General features: G+C 36.9%; 1 protein-coding gene across 10 annotated transcripts in view; it reads right to left on the bottom strand.

Annotated features, from left to right (window-relative positions):
- Window positions 1-19,656, bottom strand: part of SUPT20H (SPT20 homolog, SAGA complex component) — a 34,442-nt gene extending 14,786 nt beyond the window's left edge. For 4 of the 10 annotated variants that reach the window (XM_009644688.2, XM_035900626.1, XM_035900650.1 and 1 more), the window contains exons 1-13: window positions 19,565-19,656; window positions 18,295-18,330; window positions 17,102-17,160; window positions 16,950-17,016; window positions 11,458-11,587; window positions 10,688-10,791; window positions 10,041-10,157; window positions 9,293-9,346; window positions 8,243-8,382; window positions 6,798-6,954; window positions 6,656-6,712; window positions 3,241-3,312; window positions 2,127-2,284 (exon numbers count right to left, since the gene is read on the bottom strand). In XM_009644688.2, the coding sequence (XP_009642983.1) occupies window positions 2,127-2,284; window positions 3,241-3,312; window positions 6,656-6,712; window positions 6,798-6,954; window positions 8,243-8,382; window positions 9,293-9,346; window positions 10,041-10,157; window positions 10,688-10,791; window positions 11,458-11,587; window positions 16,950-17,016; window positions 17,102-17,160; window positions 18,295-18,330; window positions 19,565-19,567 (1,154 nt within the window). In that variant the 5' untranslated portion in view covers window positions 19,568-19,656. The remainder of the gene's footprint in view (window positions 1-2,126; window positions 2,285-3,240; window positions 3,313-6,655; window positions 6,713-6,797; window positions 6,955-8,242; window positions 8,383-9,292; window positions 9,347-10,040; window positions 10,158-10,687; window positions 10,792-11,457; window positions 11,588-16,949; window positions 17,017-17,101; window positions 17,161-18,294; window positions 18,331-19,564) is intronic. The other 6 variants (XM_035900622.1, XM_035900635.1, XM_009644697.2 and 3 more) reach the window with 4 other exon arrangements.
- Window positions 19,657-20,498: the final 842 nt, after the last annotated feature.

Genomic DNA, 20,498 nt, shown 5'->3' with positions numbered 1-20,498 from the left:
AATGGACTGGGTATCATTTAGTATTTGAAATAAACTATAACTATTCATAACTATATATATACACAAGACACACACATGGTCTAATATGGTCTCCTTTAAGAGTAAATTGCCAACAAAGCAAAAGGCAGAATATAGGAGAAAATTAACTCTATTCCAGCCAAAACCAGCACAGTATTTTATAATTTCAAAAAAATCAAGTGAATAACTGCTACATAATTGCTACTGTAAAAAGTGTGAGGGAAAAGTTATGCATAAATTACCATATCAATACGCCTGCACTGAAATATAAATACCCTGTGGGTATGTCAAAACCAGCCCTAACTGTAGTATTTTAACAAACATTTAGTTTTCATCGTTTGATTTCATTTACGTAAATCCTAATTCCTCATGATTTTCCAGAACTCCTAAATAAGCATTTCTCTTTTGCATAATGCTTATGGCTTTCTCTTTTGCATAATGCTTATGGCTTGCAAGCTTGTTACTTCAGTGATTCTTTTTAAACACTACAGCTCTTTTCTCTTTCTCTAGCTCAAAAAAAAAAAGATTTTATTTTACAGCAGAACAACAAAAATGCTTTCTGCATCTTTTACTACATAGGATGTTGTTTTCTGAGGAAGTATCAAAATTTCCATGAACTTCAATTGGTAATGTCTTAAAAATAATGGACTGGAGCAGTGATTTCAAAAAAAACCCCAGGCATCTAAAAACCTATAAATCCCTTTAATTCCCAGCCTTATTACACAGCTGTAAGGTAGCACTGTGTTCCAGGAAGATCAGTACCAAGTATCTGTGCTGGTTCTGACTGGGATAGAGTTAAATTTCTTCATAGCACTGGGCTATGTGTTGGATTTGTGCTGGAAACAGCATTAACACAGGGATGTTTTCCTTACTGCTGAGCAGTGCTTACACAGCGTCAAGGCCTTTTCTGCTTCTCATCCCACCAGCAAGTGGGCTGGGGGTGCACAAGAAGTTGGGAGGAGGCACAGCCGGGACAGCTGACCACAACTGACCAAAGTGATATACCACACCATATGACGTCATGCTCAGCATATGGGGGAAGAAGAAGGAAGAAGGGACATTCAGAGTGATGGCGTTTGTCTTCCCAAGTCACTGTTAAGTGTGATGGAGCCCTGCTTTCCTGGAGATGGCTGAACACCTGCCTGCCCATGGGAAGGAGTGAATGAATTCCCCTTGTTTTGTTTTGCTTTCGTGCATGGCTTTTGTTTTACCTATTAAACTGTCTTTATCTCAATCCATGAGTTTTCTCACTTTTACCCTTTGGATTCTCTCCCCCACCCCCCCCAGGGAGCTGTGTGGGGCTTAGTTGCCAGCTGGGGTTAAACCACAACAGTATGGTAACAAACAGTAAATAGCTCAGTCTGGGGATAAAACGTCCTGACTCTCAGGAAGATTTTACAATTTCAATAAAAAATAAGATAGGAATTACATACTAGACAATATAAATAACTTTCATTAACAGAACTAAAGTTTGTTCAGGCTCACTGCTCCTTGCTTTACTGAAATTTTTAGGGACTAGTCTGCTGCGCAGGTTCCTCCATACAAAGAATCTGGTACACATGACAAAAAGAGACAAGAATAGAGAATCTTTGTAGAACTACAGCCAACAACAGCAGATTCAAATCAATTCAATATGGCAAAGCTTCTTAGGAACGCGTTTTTCTTCACCATTTATTTAGCCTAAACTTTTTTTCATAAGGGTAAACAAAATCTAATGAAGTCTTATTTTTTCACAGCATCAGGCAGATTTTGACAACAGTCAAAATTATGAGTAACACTGAAAAAAGAGTGCTAACAATGTCTCACGGCGTCTCCACATTTTGAGTTGTTGGGGGTTTTTCTTATGTTTTGTTCTGTTTTACAATATATGTTTAATATAAAAGAACATGCAGATTTAACATAAAAGTACATTTAAGATATGATGGTTGCTTGAACACATTTTGGTTTGGTATTTTTTGCTAAAAACATTTTAGGTTCATTAGCTGAACTTTTCAAACGAGACTCAGACTTGTAGCTCTAGAGTATTTTTATGACTGAAAATGATAAGTAATGTTTGTCTTCCTTAATCTTGCAGATCATAGCACAGTTTAAAAGAACGTGTAACTTACTGTGATGGAGTTAATAGGTTGTCATTTTCCTCATCACCTTTGAGTGTCTGAATTTTACCATAGTACAAGGGATTGCCAAGAGACTGAAAAATGGTCAGTTTTGTTTTTTGAAGCTGATTACCAACTTCACATTCAAACACATAATCATCTTTTATTTCCTAAAAAGACAGAAGAAAATAACCAAATAAGTCTTAAACAATTGATAACAGAAACAGCTAGTAAAATATGCCAGTTCTATACAATACGGTAAGAAACACTCTATTAAGAAGGGGTGCATTATCTAAAATGAAAGTGATTTGAGAAGTTATCTACAGGGATGAGAGGAAGACGTGTTTATCATCTCTTAAAAATACAAAAATATTGCAGACCCTAAACAATCATGTTAGACATGGAAAGGCAGACTGGGTAAACATATACAGAAAGTTTTATATAAATTATGACAATGCAAAAAAATGTTCTGAGTAAAACCTTGGAGATGAAGATTGAGTTCTATGGGAAAGCATTACTTTTTGCTAATATGAAACTACAAAGACATCACGATCGATGCTGTTACTGAGGATGAAGTCTTTAAAATTTCGGAGGTAAGGTATTATGAATTGATTTACGACTAATTATACTGAGTACTTCTTATCATATCGTGTAATTTGTGCCAAAAATCTTAAGGTTCAACTTAAACACTGCAGAAAGAGCTTTTTGTAAGAGGTATTTAATTTTACTTAATCTCTTTCCAAATTTAATGTTTTGATTTTAACAGAAGCTCTTTTCCATCAGTCTTCTGAGTATCTGAGTGAAGAAAGCAATCTGTTGAGCAGAGTACTGCTCCCTGTAACTTATTATACTATCTATACTATACAGCAACAGTACATGTTACTTGGGAGATTAAAGTTGCTTTTCCTTGTATTTCTGGAAAACACAAGGAAATTACAAAACTGATCACATGCATGCTGCACTGTATTAAATTACAAGTATCTCTGGTAATCTTTCTGTGCCTATATAACACATGGAAGATTAATTAAATTGGGGAAGACTATTCCCATGTTACTTAGATTTTGTTACAATAAGAGGCATTTTAACTGAAGACAGAGAAATTTGGCCAAAGGTCTCAACTACTCACATGGGCTGGCCAGACAGTTGGCTGTGAGTCATCAGGCTTGATAGACTTTTCCACTTTGGCATATTTTTCCACCTTAAAGAAAACGAAGATGTCAGAGAACAAAGAACAATAGTCATACTGGGCCAGAGTTAAAGTCAATCTAGCACAGTTTCTTGTTTTTAACAGTGGCTAACACGATAGTCTTTAAAAGTAAGTGCAAAAAACAGACAAGGAGAGCTTAATACTTTGTACAGCATCCCCCCTTTGTTTTATGTATTCAGAAAAAGTGAACTGGAGAACCTTCAGAACTTTACGTTTATTCTGTTACACCGTATTTGCTATGTTAAACTTAACAAAAGTGCAAAACATGCCTTAAGTCTACAGATTGAAATCACAGCCTGCAATGTGACATGGTTAAGAAATTGGACAATACCAGTAACTCCTGAAGACTCTGATTAGATCAGGTACAACACTGTTGAAGTGCAAAGGGAGAGAATGTTTGTACAAACTTACAGCATCATTTGATGCCTAGTGTGCACTCTTGCCAGCCCTATTAACTGCAAAGCTACAAGCTTGTTGAGTCAATTGAGTCCTTCCTGTACGCTAGAAATATGTGCTTTGGCAGTGCCAGAAAACAGAGAATGTGAATGTGCCTGACAGAAGAATGCACACAGAGCGATCAGAAGAATTCCCAACTAGAATTCTTGTCTAAAAACCAAACTACTGAAAATATTATGTCCCATAGTATTATAATGTCCTGGTTTCGGCTGGGATGGAGTTAATTTTCTTCCCAGTAGCTGGCATAGTGCTGCGTTTTGGATTTAGTATGAGAAGAATGTTGATAACATACTGATGATTTAGTTGTTGCTAAGCAGTGCTTACACCAGTCAAGGACTTTTCAGCTTCCCATGCTCTGCCAGGTGCACAGAAGCTGGGAGGGGACACAGCCAGGACAGCTGACCCAAACTGACCAAAGGGATGTCCCACACCATATGACGTCACGCTCAGCATATAAAGCTTGGGGAAGAAGAAGGAGGAAGGGGGGGGATATTTGGAGTGATGGCGTTTGTCTTCCCAAATCACCGTTACGTGTGATGGAGCCCTACTTTCATGGAGATGGCTGACCACCTGCCTGCCCATGGGAAGTACTGAATTAATTCCTTGCTTTGCTTGTGTGTGCAGCTTTTGCTTTCCCTATTAAACTATCTCACTTTTGCCTGGGTTATCCTCCCCCCCATCCTGTCGAGGCCGGGCGGGGAGTGAGCAAGCACCTTGTGTGGTGCTTAGTTACTGGCTGGGGTTAAACCATGACAGTCCTTTTTGGCACCCAGTGTGGGGCTTGAGTGGTTTGAGATAATGACAGGATCAGCTGGAACGTGCTAGATTGAATTTATAGCTATTATTGCTGTTTGGCTATTAATGGACAGGCTCCTGTGCTTGCCATGGAGCTTGCTTCCCTTACTGTATATTAAGAGTCTAGTGTTCATTAGTGGCTGCTTTCGCTGTTTGCTGTGCTGCTGTACTGCTTGTCATCTTGCTCCGCTGTGCCTGGGAACATTTTGAGAACAGCCATAGCCATGTGCCTGGGCTGGCAGATGGCCAGGACATCGCTGCTGTTTCTGTGCTGCTGTACTGGACAGGCTGGAACTCCAGTGTGAACTCAAGTCAAAGGGACTGAGACCTGGGGATGAGTCCACACGGGAGCAGGACACCCTACACCATCTGTGGCTGTGGTTATGCCTGTGCCACAGCAGGTATATGTCTAAAAGGATTGTGGCCCAAGGTAAGTTTATGCTGGAGAAGATACACCTTGGAGCACCTCAGAGTGTGTGGCCACAGATAAGCCCATGACAGAGCAAGGTAAGCATGACAGCCATGGGTAGGGCCATGCTGGAGCAAGTTCATTTCTGAAGGGACTGTGGCTGTGGGTAAGGCCACACTGGAGCAGGTATATCACCGAAGGCATTGTGGCCCATGGAGAAGGCCACACTGGAACAGGTGCACCTTGAAGCAACTGCAGCTGTGGATAAGTCCATGAAACAGCAGGTATACCTCTGGAGAGACAGTGGCTCATAGATAAGGCTCCACTTGGAGCGGGTACAGCCTTAAGAGACTAGAGTCTGTGGATAAGTCCAAGCCAGGGCAGGGGCAAGGGGAGGAGTTCATTACAATGTTAAACCCTATAAGCTGGCCCAGAGGGACCAGGGGTGGAGACTGCAATGGATATACTTTTAAATTGTTGTAACCCATGATTTGAGCTGAGTGTTACAGGAATTACTATAGCACGAACCACCTGAACCAATGGGCGACAAGCCTTACAAGAAGCAGTGCAAGTGAAGCAGTGACCTGACCTGAGCTGGCTTTGGTGCCCAGTAACTCCACACAACACGCCATCTCTCTTATCCTGAGTGGCCACTGTAACGGGTGGAGCCTAAAGTCACGGACTAAATGAACTCAATGGGCATTTTGTGGACATTTTACAAGGGCGGTCCACAGACTAAGGGAACTGTATCTCTGTATTATATCAAATGATAGGAAAGGGGGTGGTGCTTAATGATAGTGGTGGGACCTGAGCTTGACATAAATGGTATGGAATAAGGGGTGGATACTGTCCTGGTTTTGGCTGGGACAGAGTTAATTTTCTTCCCAGTAGCTAGCATAGTGCTGTGTTTTGGATTTAGTATGAGAAGAATGTTGATAACACACTGATGCCTAAACACTATTTAACAAATAAAACTCATCAAGGACTTTTCAGCTTCCCATGCTCTGCCACGTGCATGGGAAGCTGGGAGGGGGCACAGCCAGGACAGCTGACCCAAACTAGCCAAAGGGCTATTCCAGACCATATGACATATATAAACTGGGTGAAGAAGAAGGAATGGGGGGACGTTTGAAGTGATGGCGTTTGTCTTCCCAAGTAACCATTATGCGTGATGGAGCCCTGCTTTCCTGTAGATGGCTGAACACCTGCTTACTGGTGGGAAGGAATGAATGAATTCCCTGCTTTGCTTGCACACCGGGGCTTAGCTGCTGGCTGGGTTTAAACCACAACACATAACATGTCAAAAAAGAGGAATTTCTACCAAGCTGAGAGGTGACTCGTTCTAAATAATGTCCTTACCTCATTTCTTTTTCTATTTTTTATATTATGAGACAACTTCAAACAGATATGCTCACTGGATACAGATGAACAACACTAAAGGTCTGTTTGCACCATTTATCTCATGCAAACTATCATGTTACAATTGCAATGTATTCCAGTGTGGTTTAGCTTGTGTTTATACCTCACAGTACAGAAAAGTAACTTTCAACACTAAAGTCACTCCCACTTTTTAAAGGCCATTCATTGATACTGGATACTCTTTAGTCACTTCTTCATACAATACAATGTTCAATACAATTGCTAATAATTGCTAATGGTAACAACTGGACTTACATCCACTTCAGAAGGTGCAGTCAAGTAGCAAGGGTTCTGTTTCCACATATCTACGCACTGGAAGATGAAAAAGCAGTATTAATGTATTAAATGTTTTAAATAAATAGTAGAAGTATGGCCACCTATATCTCTGAACACTTACATTTCCAGCTTTAGAAATTTTGAGATCATACTGCTGGGCTCCTTTCCTCTCCTTTCTTTTCTGTAAGTAGTCAAGTAGTCTGAGCTGAGGTGGAGTTGAATAGTGAGCTACTTCCTGCTGTCTGTTCAAAGACGACCTTGAGTACCTTTTAAAGCACCTATGGTAAAATGACAGATAAGCTTGTGAAACCATCAAAATGGAATTCTCCACCGCCTGTCTACAAACACAAAAATATGCAGCGGAATGCTACTTACACTGAGACTAAAAAACAGGTTTTGAAATAATAATTTAAAATTGCTATTCTGGAATACACTGTAAAACTCAAACCCTTGATTTCATATTTTTTAAAAATACTAGTACTCTGTTCATGTATTTCAGCACTAAGAATGGGATTGGTTTTGAAATGCATAATTGAAGTACATTGTCAAAATGAGTAACTAACTGAAAAGTTACCAAGCTTAAAATACTCCTATATTATCCAGATTTCATTTCTGTCAAAAGATCTGTGTACTGCTTATTAACTATAAAGTTATAAACACAATAACTACCCTCTATTCCTTGTCTCATGCTAAACCCGTTGGTACGTTAATGCTGTTCTGAACATTCATTTAACACCTTTGCCTATTTTTCTAGTGGAAAGTTTATTGACCACCAAGCTCTAATTTTAAGGACAGCTTGATCAATTTTACTATTTATACTTTTTTAGACATTACCACTGGTTTGTACATTAGCATAGTATTTCAATGCAAATCTAGTTTTAAATATTTCAGTAATTCTGACAGGCCATTAGTACATTTTCATTCTACAGAGTGAATACAGCTCTTTTAGTAAAACAAATGTGAACCATTTCAAGCTTTTGTGGAAGAAAGTGAATAACCATGCACAAAAGTGAAACAATTTCAATATTTTCTATATAGCGCATTCCACGTTACTTCTAAGTTTTCTAAGATTCTAATATGACTACACTTCTGTTTAGCCTAAATGTCAAGCATATAAATAAATCCCTTCATTTCCTCATTCAAGGTTAAATTTCTACACAGCTTTTAACAAATCAGAGACCAAAATGAAATGTATCCATTTATATATTTTACATTCCTAATCTGCCATCTGACTCAGCTTACATCTGAATTATGCAAAAAAAGGACAAAATCAAAACTGCAATAATGTATTATGTTAAGGAAGTAATATATACACATTCTTTTGATATAGGAAAATAAGAATATTACAGTATCTACTACTCATTGAAATACAGTACAATATTGAGCACTTAAAAATAAGATACAATTTCTTGACTGTTCCTCACGTTCCTAATATCTAAATAGATATTACTTTGAACACTGCATATGAGAAGCAAAATTTTCTTGTAAAGCATTCCTTGTATTTTTCTTTGAAACACTTCATAAAATTTCAAAGAAAGTCTCAACACGCTTCACACTGAAAACTACCGTTTCATAGGGCGAGTATTCATCTTCTGCTTGTTGTACAGGAGTCTGTTTGTAGTACAGGTTACTGCTATTGAAGGATCAAGACACAAAGGCTCTGCTGTAGCCAAAATAAGTTGGCTCTCAAGTAGGAGTTTGTCCTCCTGTAATATATACAGCTATTAATAAATGTAAAAATATGAAGACTTTTACACTAATTAAGTTGACATACACCTACGCATATGTATGAATTATCTTAAAGAAAACTGAAAAAAATTGTGTGTGGATAGTCAACAAAAGAAAATATTTAACAGTTAAGTATCACTAACCATTATTATGAGTTACAGAGCTTTGGGTAGGGTTTCCAATAGGAAAATAAAACCTTCTGAAAAGTAGAGGGCATGTTCTGTTTGTTTGTGTTTTCTTTCTCTGTTTTAAACACAGTACTAGTGGCAATTAAATCCATTTTCTGTCAGTGATTTATACTCATGGACTGGCAATCAGTGCCTTAAAGATCTACCTGGGACTTTAGATTACAACCTGAAACGGAATTGAGCATGACTGTGGCTCTGAAATACAAATGAGCACATTGAGTACACCATGCTATTCAGCGTTTAACTAACTGCACAACAATAGTTACTTAGGATTCTCTGTACTGTAACAGTATGAACAGCAAAATGATGCTAGAGGAGCAATTGTGTCATTAGACTCCAACTGCTGTTCTGGGGATGTATGCTGAATATGAATGAAGTAAGGTAAACCAGTTAGAGTAACTCCAATACTGTCATTCTGCATTACCAAAAATTAAGGTCTGATCCTACAAAACTTTTAGCAAATCCTGTATCTTCTATGGCATCTTGTGGGAAGATGCTATTAACAGGTTAATTTGACAGCTCTCTGGAGCACATCCCATGCAGCACTATGCACATTACTGACAATTTGAATGAATTAAAAACATAACCAGTTTTGCTTATCAGATTTTATTAAACAAATAAATAATTCAAATAAATTTTATTTTCTTTTATTGTGCATTTACCGCATCACTGTAAAGTTTTAAAATAACTGCTAACCCACCTGTGTCCATTTGTGGTTGTCACTTGTTATAGAATGCACATCACAAATTAAAGTCTAAGAAAGAAGACATAATGGTAATTAGCTTTCAAGCAAATAGTAAGATTTCTTAACAAATTGTCCTGGTTTTGGCTGGGATAGAGTTACTTTTCTTCCCAGTAGCTGACATTGTGCTGTGTTTTGGTTTTAGCATCAGAATAATGTTAATAACACCCTGATGTTTTAGCTGTCACTAAGAAGTGCTTAGACTAAGTCAAGGACTTTTCAGCTTCCCCTGCTCTACCAGGTGCACAAGAAACTGGGAGGGGGCACAGCCAGGACAGCTGACCCCAACCGCCCAGAGGGCTATTCCATACCATATGACGTCATGTTCAGTATATAAACTGGGGGGAGTTGGCTGTGGGGTGGCAACTGCTGCTCAGGAACTGGCTAGGCATTGTTTGGTGGGTGGTAAGCAATTGCACTGTGCATCACTTGTTTTGTATAGTCTATTATCATTATTATTATTATTTTCCCTTCCTTTTCTGTCCTAGTAAACTGCCTTTATCTCAACCCATGAATTTTACTTCCCTTCTCCCCACCCTCCCCCTCCATCTTTGATTCTCTCCCCCATCCCATTGGTGGGGATGAGCAAATGGCTGTGTGGTGTTTAGCTGCCTGCCGGGTTAAACCCCAACATATGTTCAGTAATAGCTCATATCCAGTCTAGGAACTACTGTAACAGTGAGGAATGACTTAAAACACTTCTTACCTGCATTGTAGGACGCAAAAGAATGTGCTTGCTTTGGTACGTTGGAGATTTCATGTTACCAGACTGCCTATAGTCACGTATTTCTGCTATGACACATCCACAATGAAAAATATTAACCTAGTTGAAAGAAAAACCCAACTTGTAAATACACAAGTATTTATCAATGTGCCTCAGCCCCTGCCTCCAAAAAGAAGTTTGTTACAGATATCATATCATATATTCAGTGATGCTATGAATAAAACTAATCACTAATTTTGTCAGACCAGTGTTCTTTACTGCATACTTAGACATACCTAAAATACAAGCTTCAAATGTAGTGTTTTCCTACACCAGCAATGTAGTTTTAAGAAATTCCCACATCAAATATTTCATAATGACAAAGAACAAAGGATATTTTGCTCGAACAGAGCTGAAATTGTTTGGCAGCCTTAACCATAGCAATCTCTTTTCTATCCCTGTCTCCTCAGTATTTTTTTTTCCTACATGTCAATAAAAATATTTATTTGGGGCATTAAATATTATAGTTCCAAATGCACAAATATTTTACATCTTGTGGTTGGAATCACCTCTGTGAAGCTTTAAAAACAAAAACCAAGGTCTATCTGGGTACAGAACATAAGTTCTTTCTGAAAACAAAACTTTCAAACCTGAGATTTTTCTAAAAGATCAACCAAAATGGGTGGTAGCTCCTCTGCATCCAAATATTCAAGCAGCTCTCCTTCCTCGTAAGGCAGCCGAATGGTCTCAGAATCTGAATTTAAACAAAACACATTGTTTTTCTTTTACTTTTCAAGGTCAAACTGCAACAATGTGAAATCTAAAACAAGCTTGCGACAGGAAAAAGCAGGGCTGGTGGAAACCTATCCAAACAGGCATTTTTTTTTGCATAGTATTAATTCTTTACATCCATTTCTCTTCCCAGAGCTTGATTTTGCTCTTATTGTGCCAAAAGGCAACATGCGTTTATAGCTCAATGGGACGAAATCTTTACTCCCAGCTGATATACTGAACACTCTTATTGCACGTCACAGTACCAGTGGAGTGAAGATGCAACTAAACTGGAACACAGATGCCTTTAGTGAGACCTAGATTTAGCAAACAAAGAAAGAAACAATTTGACAGAAGGAGCCTGAAGCAACAGAAACTCAGATAAGCAACTTGGGAAGCTAAGGGTAAATAAAAGAATGGGAGGCTATCAAAAAGTCTCATATCTACTGATTTAGGCTGCACTGTTAGAAACTGTTCCTAAGCCCATCATAGCTTTATGCAAATTTTCAGTTCAAGTACATTTGGGTTTTTTTTTTCCCCCACAAGGGATTATGTTAGAAGTGAAACAGCTAAATGTAAGCAACAACACATTCTAAGTATTTATAGAGCATTCCAAGTATTTTTAAAAATAAATAGCAAAAAATATTACCTGAACCATTTTTTCCCCTGAGCATAAGTGAATAACCCTCATTTCCTGGATAGAGGTTCACTACCAGACATGACAACGTCTCCTGCATAACCAGCTTCTCAAGTAAATTCACATTTCGCCTCAGCTTCTGCTTTAAAAGTAAACATTGCTTATGAACATAATACTATCAAGTAACTAGTAGCAATAAAAACAATTGCTAGAATAAGTACTATTTAGATTAATGTTGAAGTACAGAGCGAAACAAGCCCAGTTAAATTTAATTGGATTGCATTCAGCAGAGTATATTCGTTATGTATTATTATACATACTTACACACACAGATTTTTTTAAAAAACTCACTCATTTAAAGAAAAACTTGAATTCTAAGACCACAGATGGCAGAGTTAACAAGAATGACCCTATGCTACAATGTTGTAAATCTACAGTACACTATTATTTGTATCATTTCTGTAAACATCATTTATACACTATACATTGTTTGATACAACAAAATACTCAGTACTTTCAAATATTCCTACGAGAAGCAGATATTTCTTTCCAGGATTAAAATACTGAAATTACAGCATTTGGAAGCTCTCTTAATTGCATTGCCTTGTCTGTATTTGCTATAATCTGAGCTAGCTGCTGCAGAGACATTCCCTTTTTTAATTCTATGAATGATCTTTTCCACACCTAAGAGATGTTTAAAGTTAATTAGTATGTTTCAAAGACCCCATGTACATCCTACAAATGTAAACATTTTTAAAGCCTCCTGAGAACTTAAAAACAACGAATTCTAAACCTCAATTTTACACCTTCTGGTTGGACGGTGTTGGATAGATTAGTACTTTCATATTTAATTATGCAATGGCATTGGGAGGACAGAAAGAAATGAGAATTCTGTAAGAGTTAATTTAAAAAAGATCATCAGGTTCTATAAGAGAGGTTAAGAAGAAATTAATTATTTATACTAAAGTTATATTTAGAAACAAAAAAGAAAGTAATAAAAAAACCCACAATTCCATTCCTCTATCATTGGGACAGAATTAATACTGCTTCTAGAATTTGTTACTATAACATTTCCAAGTCAGCTTCACTATTTGCATGAGCTGAAGCAAAAGGATTATTCAATAAAGGGCAATTCAAAATACAGACACTGAATAGTTTATACTAACTAGTAACCACTCGTACAACTTTTAAATAAGCAAGTAATCTTTTTTCCTCCCAAAATCTGTCTATGCATGCAGGAAATAGCCAGGAGATTTATTTTTATGGAAGGCCTCTGCTCCTTAAACACCTCAGAAGTAAAATATACAATGGTAATTCAATTGTAATTATAATTAAATTGAGTTAATCACATTACTCTCTAATTTAAATGTATTCACTGAATTACATTAGTTTTATTTTTCAAATTTTAGGTTTTGTTCAATAATAGTTGACCAGTTATAGTTTGGGTTTTGGGGTTTTTTTTTTGGGTTTTTTTTGTTTTTCTTCTTTTTTCAGGGTTAGGATGTTGAAGGGGGAAGACAGGCAAAGGAAATAGGAGAGGACACCACCACAGGCCTAAGAACATTTTTGACACTGCATTCATATGACCTGAGCTTCTTAAGACATATTCTAAGCGTATTTTAAAATACAAAGCCTCTCTAAGACATTGGAGTAAATTAGCATTTTAAGTACAAACATTTCAATAAGCAGGTAAAGTTACATTTCACTAAGCATGAAAATTTTTTATGACTACAAAAATAATTTTGTCCTTTGAGCTGGTATTAGAGATACTAGCTCAGAGCTGATCCCAAGCATTAGCTCAGGTCTTGTATGGAAAGATTTTAAAAATCAAGGAGTGGCCTGAGGTGTATTACATTTCTTAAGCGTTCATTGCAGTGTATTGCAAGAGCTCACATACCAAGCAACCAGGCCAGTTATACTGCTCTGTCACATCAGCTAAAACTCCTAAACCTCTGACTTCATCCACAGAAAAGTGGTACTCCTCCCTCCTGAACACGCACCGCAGTGACTGCGTGATGGCTGGGAAGCAGCACAGAGCAGGCATGGGTGCTTGCTTTCATTCCCAGTGACTTCTGATGACTACCACTGAATAAAGAATACGGAGTACTCCTGCCTAACAAGACTGAAGTAGTGATTTTATGCTGTATTTGTTACTCCTCCGTCCCCAGCTATGAGCGAAATGTTAATTTTAATACCTACTCCTCCAATGGTGCGCTGGTATTACACAAAACTTTTTATATTTATCATCACTGCTTTTCTTGTCCCTCACTGTAGCATCCAAATCGATTTTCCCACTTACCTTTAAGACTGAAAAGTTGGTCAAAACCCATAAAATAAACAGATCACCTCCATAAAAAAAGCTCTTGTAGCTATGTACTACATCTCTGTGGAAAGGAAATCTAAAACAACCACCCCAAGTTCTTCCTTCTGGACACGTTCCATTAATCCCAGCACCACTTTACAAATGCATAGAAGATGCACCTCGGAAGGTAGAATTTTGTCTCAACTTCAGTAGAGCTATTAACCACTTGAAAATTAACTTCATGAACAATGCTAAGCATTGTTCTTTCAGGAAGCAGAAAAAGCAAAGCGAAGTTTTGTATATATTGACTAAATAATAAAACCCAACTCACTAAAGCAACTTGGGGAAGCATCATTTTTTGGTGGAATAAACTGAAGCTTAAAGATGTCTGTGACCTAGCTGAACCAAAATCAGATCCTGAGAGAAGACTGCAACTCGTAACTAAGTATACTTCCACTAGGATATAACTGGTTGTGTCAATCTTTAGGCTGCCATTCTAATAGAGACTAGTATTGATGCATCTCATAAAGACAAGGACCATGCAGCCTCTTTATTGGAGGCAAGAAAACATTTGTTTCATAAGCAACACCTAAGGGAAGTTTTTGCAGATCAAACTTCAGGAATGCTGTGGTCTGAACAAAGTCTGCTTGTTTCACCCTGATGAAGTTAGCTTTACTTTAAGTGCATTCTTACAGTCAATTGTTTCCTCACCTTACACATGAAAGGTAGTTAAATTTTCTTCAAGAATAGAAAGATGCATGCAATACGATGTTTTACACAATTTCCCAAATATATCCAACCCTGCATATCATTCATCACCATTAGAGATTATTCAAGGACAAAGAAATCCCACCAAAATAAATAAACCCCTGCCCCACTGTTATCTGGCACCATTTGGTTTATTCATATATCGCCATTACTCATTTCCCACAGTTACCAGCGTATCTCTTAGAAGTACTTTTACAGCAAAGTACGTGCTTTACTATTTTGGCACTAGTCCAATGTTGCACTCAAGTGACTTTCATTAACAGCGTTCTGAAGCTTTCATTACTCTGAGATGTTTTCATGCTCGCACACTGATACTACCATGTGCAGCTGTCAGAAGGCACCAACTGAGAATAGGCAACTGATCAGCAATTATATATTTTATTTTTTTTTTTTATCAGAGCCCCTCAGATTTACCTGCCTACCACAGATCCTTCCAGCCCACAGACCTGGTCTGTTTCCACATTCATGTTTAAGACTGCTTCCAAAATTACTGTTTTGATTTTTATTTCTTTCAACTTTTAGGTACAGGAATGCTGCACGCTGAAGTCCAAATGAAACAAACTGCTCTAGGTAATCACCTCAACATAGTTGTCTCTCTAGTGTGCATATGCACAAACAGAAGAGATGCTGAGAAGTAATGAAGCTGGGCAGACTGGACTAATAGAGGATGAATAATTAGTCTTTTGTGAATTATTGTGGAAAATCTGGTCTTCCCTGTGAACACCAAGACCCAGTATATGAGTGACCAAGTAAACTGCAGGGTAGAAAACAGGAACATGAGAGAGATGCATTATTACAAGAGCTAGGATAAAGGAAAAAAGTTAAGACTGAAAAATAATATTCAGTGTCAATTTAAAAATTGCTTCCGAGTAGACAACATAACTTGTACTGGAATAGAAACTTTGACAGTTCTGTACACTAAAACCTTTAAGCTACATTCAAGTCATTGGCCAAACCCTAGTCAGAATACTATTTCCTTCATCAGTTTTATTGTGCAAATTAAGAGACCAGTAAGTTGTCCTATGCTCATGGATGAAGTTTCACAGTAGCATTATCTTCTAATCTTTGTACCTCGATCTTTGAGCTTCTCATTTTCAATAATTACAATCCATAGCATAAGACCAAGATACCTATTAACTATCCACATCTTCGTTCAGTGAGTAAGGGCTCTAAATACAAATTCTTCTATCATAATAACCTTCCAATTCTTCAATAAAGAACAAATTACAATTTTTACTCAAATCTAGATCAGCAATAATCCACTTCATCTACTGTGATGTTGTAACTCTCTTCACTACTTTATTACAGTTGGGTAAGTTTGCAGAGTGCCTTCCAGTTTAGCAACAAGGATCCCATTGAAATCCTACTTTTTTTTTTTCCCCAGATTCCATTCTAGCAAGCCCGATCTTCTCCCTGATGCTCAAATATCTTGTTACTCATTCACTATTGACATTTTAATCTTTTCAATTCTATAATTTGCTTAACACCTTACTCACATTTGTGATTTGAATCAGCATCATATGCTAAATAAAACCAACTACATCAGAATCACTAAAAAGAATTACAGGTGCTCAGTAACTAATATCTCATTCCCATTTGTCTTCTCATAGGTTTTTACTTCCTTGGGAAACAGCTATACAGCAGACTCCACGCTTGTTCTTCTCATTCTGTTTGTTATTCACAGTTTAGCAAAGCAGCTTCTGCCTTTTACACCTTAGGTTTATTGTTGCTAAGTCTGTTTGAGCTTTATGGAAAAAATTCACAAACTGCCTTAGCAGATATCCAAGAAATAAATCTGAATTTACAATTACAGATTCTAAAAAATTCTCCACATTTTTTTCCAATGGCATTCACACTAAGCAACTGATTCTGAAACAGCGATACTGACAATGCATGTGGCATTAACACTGGCCCTGAACTTGACCACAACTAACCTCAGTGACAGAGGATTAAGTCAGAAGGAACAGGTCACTCAAGCCAGTCTAGGCCTTACTATTCATATTATATCACTCAGTTACTTTAATAGTACTGTTATCTGATAAACTTGTTAGATACTCCTCTGCATTCTAGACCATTCTTTTGAAATTCTCTCTTTTCATATTTAGAAAAGCATCTCAAGAGCATAATCTTTACAATTCTCTGTCAGCATTCTACCTAATTGCCTTTAAAAACAGATTTACTGAGTAGCCATTGGCCCTCCCATGACCTTATTTTTATTTCAAACTGAACTAAGATTATGCTATTAAATTACGCGGTTTAGTCCACAAAAGTCGTAACAATCATTTCTCCTGTGGTGTTAGCCTTAGGTAAGTACTGCAGTAACCAGGATTTATTCTTTTTTTAACAAAGGAGTTAAGTGAAATAAAAAAAAAAGCACTTTCTGAATTTATCTGTTCAGACAGCAATGAAAAGCTTCTCAACAATTTCTACTTACCTTTATCTCAGGCTCTTTTTCACATTCTTCTATATATAAATCATAGAGTTTTTGAAATACAGATTTTCTGAAATTAAAAAAAAACTTATAATATAACCAAAATTAAATCAAAGAAATGCTATTTAAAAGCTAAATACTAAAATTCTTACTACCTTCCACTGGATAAATATTTTCTTTTGGGAGGTCTCTGACGGGCACTTTCAATGATATACTAGAAAAGTAAACCAAAAAACAACACACATATTACAAAGAATTTTAATTCTAGCTACCATGCAACTTCAGATCATTACCAGGCAGTGTTCTATGGATATAGAAAGTAATTCATGGCTATGGTACATGACTGTTTCCAAAGTGTACTAAAGACCTGGTGTATGTTACAGTCACCAACAAGGACACATCTCAATTTAGTTGTGAAACACGGCATTTCACAGCTATGGCATGAGTTGCATGCAAAGTCTTGATTCTACATTAATGTTTTGCAATTACAGTAGTAAATAACACTACTGTAGTAGTTAACACTACTGAAGTTAATGTGGTAACATACTGAAGTTAAGATGCTAAGATACAATCAAATTCACATATACTGGCTCAACAATATTTATAAATCAAGTATTCCTCAACATAACCAACTTCAGGAAGCTTAATTTTCCCCTTGTTTCTTGCATTTATGCTAGTTTGCTCTATAGAGCTGTATATTATAAATACAATTCATGTACTTTAAATACTTTAATTAAAAAAAAAAAAAGAAGATATCATCCTACATTAAATGTAGCTTACATTCTAACAAGGTTTTCCCAAATTGCTATTGTTTGTCTTAAGTATTTTGATTAACAGCTTAGTTAAGAATTTCAGTGAAGAGAGATTCTCCTGCAGAAACATGTATTTCCCGTAACAGGGTTCACAGTAACCATTATATCAGATGTCAGCATGAAAGAACATGAATATGAAGGCACTTGCCTCTTTGTTCTAACTGGGCTACCCTTAAAAACACAAACAGGGTTTTGCCATATATTTCTGCCAGCTGCCTCTGGATCACCACTGAACAGCTCTGCTTATTTCACAGCACATAGATTTGCTGGTTTAAAAGGGGAAAACTGAAGTCCTACATAGTCTGTCATCATTATACCTGATGATGTTCTCAGTACAACGGGTAAGAGACAAATACACGATGTAGCAATTTTAGTAAGAATGTTGTAAAACCAGTGTTACTTGTATGGATGATTATTTATACACACACAACATGCTCCTCTGCTACTTTTCAGAAGAAATATAGAAATACAATAGTTATTTTTCAACTGTGAAACCAATATACTACATGCAAACAAATAACATAGCTACTCCTTACCTCTGCACGATCCAATGCCAGTTCTAAAGCTTGTTGCTGAAAGAATTACAAAGGTTTTTTTTAGAAAGTACATTAACTGTTTGAACATCCTCATACATAAAACCCACTACAAAACCTCTTACTACTGATAGGAATTTATAGTTAGAAGATGGGCTCAAACATTCCTTAGCACATACTAAACTTAGCAGCTAAAATCTCATGTAACTGCATCAACAGTAATTAATCCCATTACCAACTGTCTACACGTGCAAGGTTTTGACTAAATTACAAAGTCTTAGAACAACAAAAGGCAATTAGAACTAAAAGTAGGAACAGAAATTACACCTCATGAAAGTAATAAGAAATATTAAACAAAACAATTAGACATGACAAGCAGAAAATCTAGGCTATACTATTAAAAAAATAGAGAGGTGTTTTGGAGAATCTTCCACTCTTCATTAAAGTTTAGAAACACTTATAATAGGTACCCCTTCCCACATATATATTTGTGTTATTTCCTCAGTTTAACCCATCCCTATCAGCTGTTCATGAAAGCAAATACCTTTACTCGAACCTCAAGGAACAGAAGGCAAAGGAGCGACGTCCAATACATGGCAGTACTAGTTATTTCATACATTAGAACAAGATTCAGGGGAGAAAAGCATGCTACAGTAACAACAAAGAAATATACAGCAAAAATACTCTGGCTTTTTCCCATTCACCTACAGTGTCTCTAATACAAAATTTTGTACCTGTTCTTGGAAAAAAAAACAACAAAAAAACCAAAAACCAAACACTTGACATGCTATTACTCATTAGAACCTGCCACTGCAAAACATGAAAATATTGAAGTGTTTAGGTGTTTATATTAATATGTCAAATACATAGGTCTAGGGGATAATTGCATGATTTCAGACATTCAGTTCACTGACTGCTTGACAATAGGTAAAAACCCATGGCAGTATCATCACCTGTGTATAGAAGAATACTACCTGAAGGCAGTATTTGTACTTCATCCTCAACTGCCTAACATCAGTCATGACAGAAAACACACCACTAGTTTTATATGATAATTCCTATGATGCACTAGACAGTGACTTAGTGTTTAGAAGTATTTACAAGCTATGAAGAAAAACATCCCTGAAAAAGAAATATCATAACTCAGGAGTGACAAGAAAAATCATTTTTATTAAGAAAATGAGAAATTTTAATGGCAGTCACCTCATCAGCCAGACAGACAGCAGACTGGAGTGAAAAGATCTGAAAATGTGTTACCTGAATCATAACTTACCATTGTAGTTGAAGCCAGGTGACCAAATGGCAAAAGAAGTACTTAAGTTTGGTGCAGCAGACAACGAATCATATTTTATGGTCACACTTGGGGAACTGGAAAAAAATCAAGGGGAAAAAAATATCACTAAGAAACTAAATAAGTGTTTTATTTAAATACAACATTTTCAGTGGTTAATTGTACTTAAATTTCATTTGCATAGTATCCTTTTCTTCAAAAGCGGAAACAAAAAAGGTTCCTTCAGTGGAAGTGCAGAGGTTCCCATTCTAATGACTACTACTACTATATTGCACTATCATTTTACATTAGTTATATTAAGCAGTAAAGTAACAATAAGCATATAACTGAAGTTATACCTCTAAAGGTCCCTTTCAACCCAAAGCACTGCATGATTCTATGACTAGAGAGACAAGTGCTTTTCTCTATTGCAGCAGTCTACCTAGACACCCCAAACAGCACATCCACAAATGCACAGAAGGCTAGAATATTTAATGACAGGAAGCCAGAACACTTAGTATACCCTATTAGTTTTTTTGTCTTCCTTTTATTAAGGTATTATTCCACAGACAACAATTCTACTAGCAGTGCCTTCTAGCACTATTGTGAGTTGTTAGCTTAATACTGACTCACAAGGACATCCAAGGAACATGCTAGTGCTGTGCAGGTTTTAGTCACTTTGTAATTGCCAGGATCATTCCCAATGAGGATGTGAAAATTCAAGTCAATTTTGCTTTCACATTTGAACATTACAGTGCCTCGCCATATTTGAAACACTCACTTAAGAAATTCCACCACACACGACTGTAATCTGTGGAAATATGCCTGTTCCAGCTATGCTCCGTGTCAGCCACGGCTTTGGCAAACACCTTCCTAGATCTCTGATGACACCTGCCTGCCACCCCACACCTCCCTAAACCTTACTCGGCTGTTGCAG

Source organism: Egretta garzetta, unplaced genomic scaffold (genome assembly GCF_000687185.1).
Source record: "Egretta garzetta isolate BGI_Z169 unplaced genomic scaffold, ASM68718v1 scaffold40, whole genome shotgun sequence".
Taxonomy (NCBI): domain Eukaryota; kingdom Metazoa; phylum Chordata; class Aves; order Pelecaniformes; family Ardeidae; genus Egretta; species Egretta garzetta.
The sequence above is the reverse complement of the archived record's forward strand: the minus strand, read 5'-3'. Positions and strand labels throughout refer to the sequence as shown.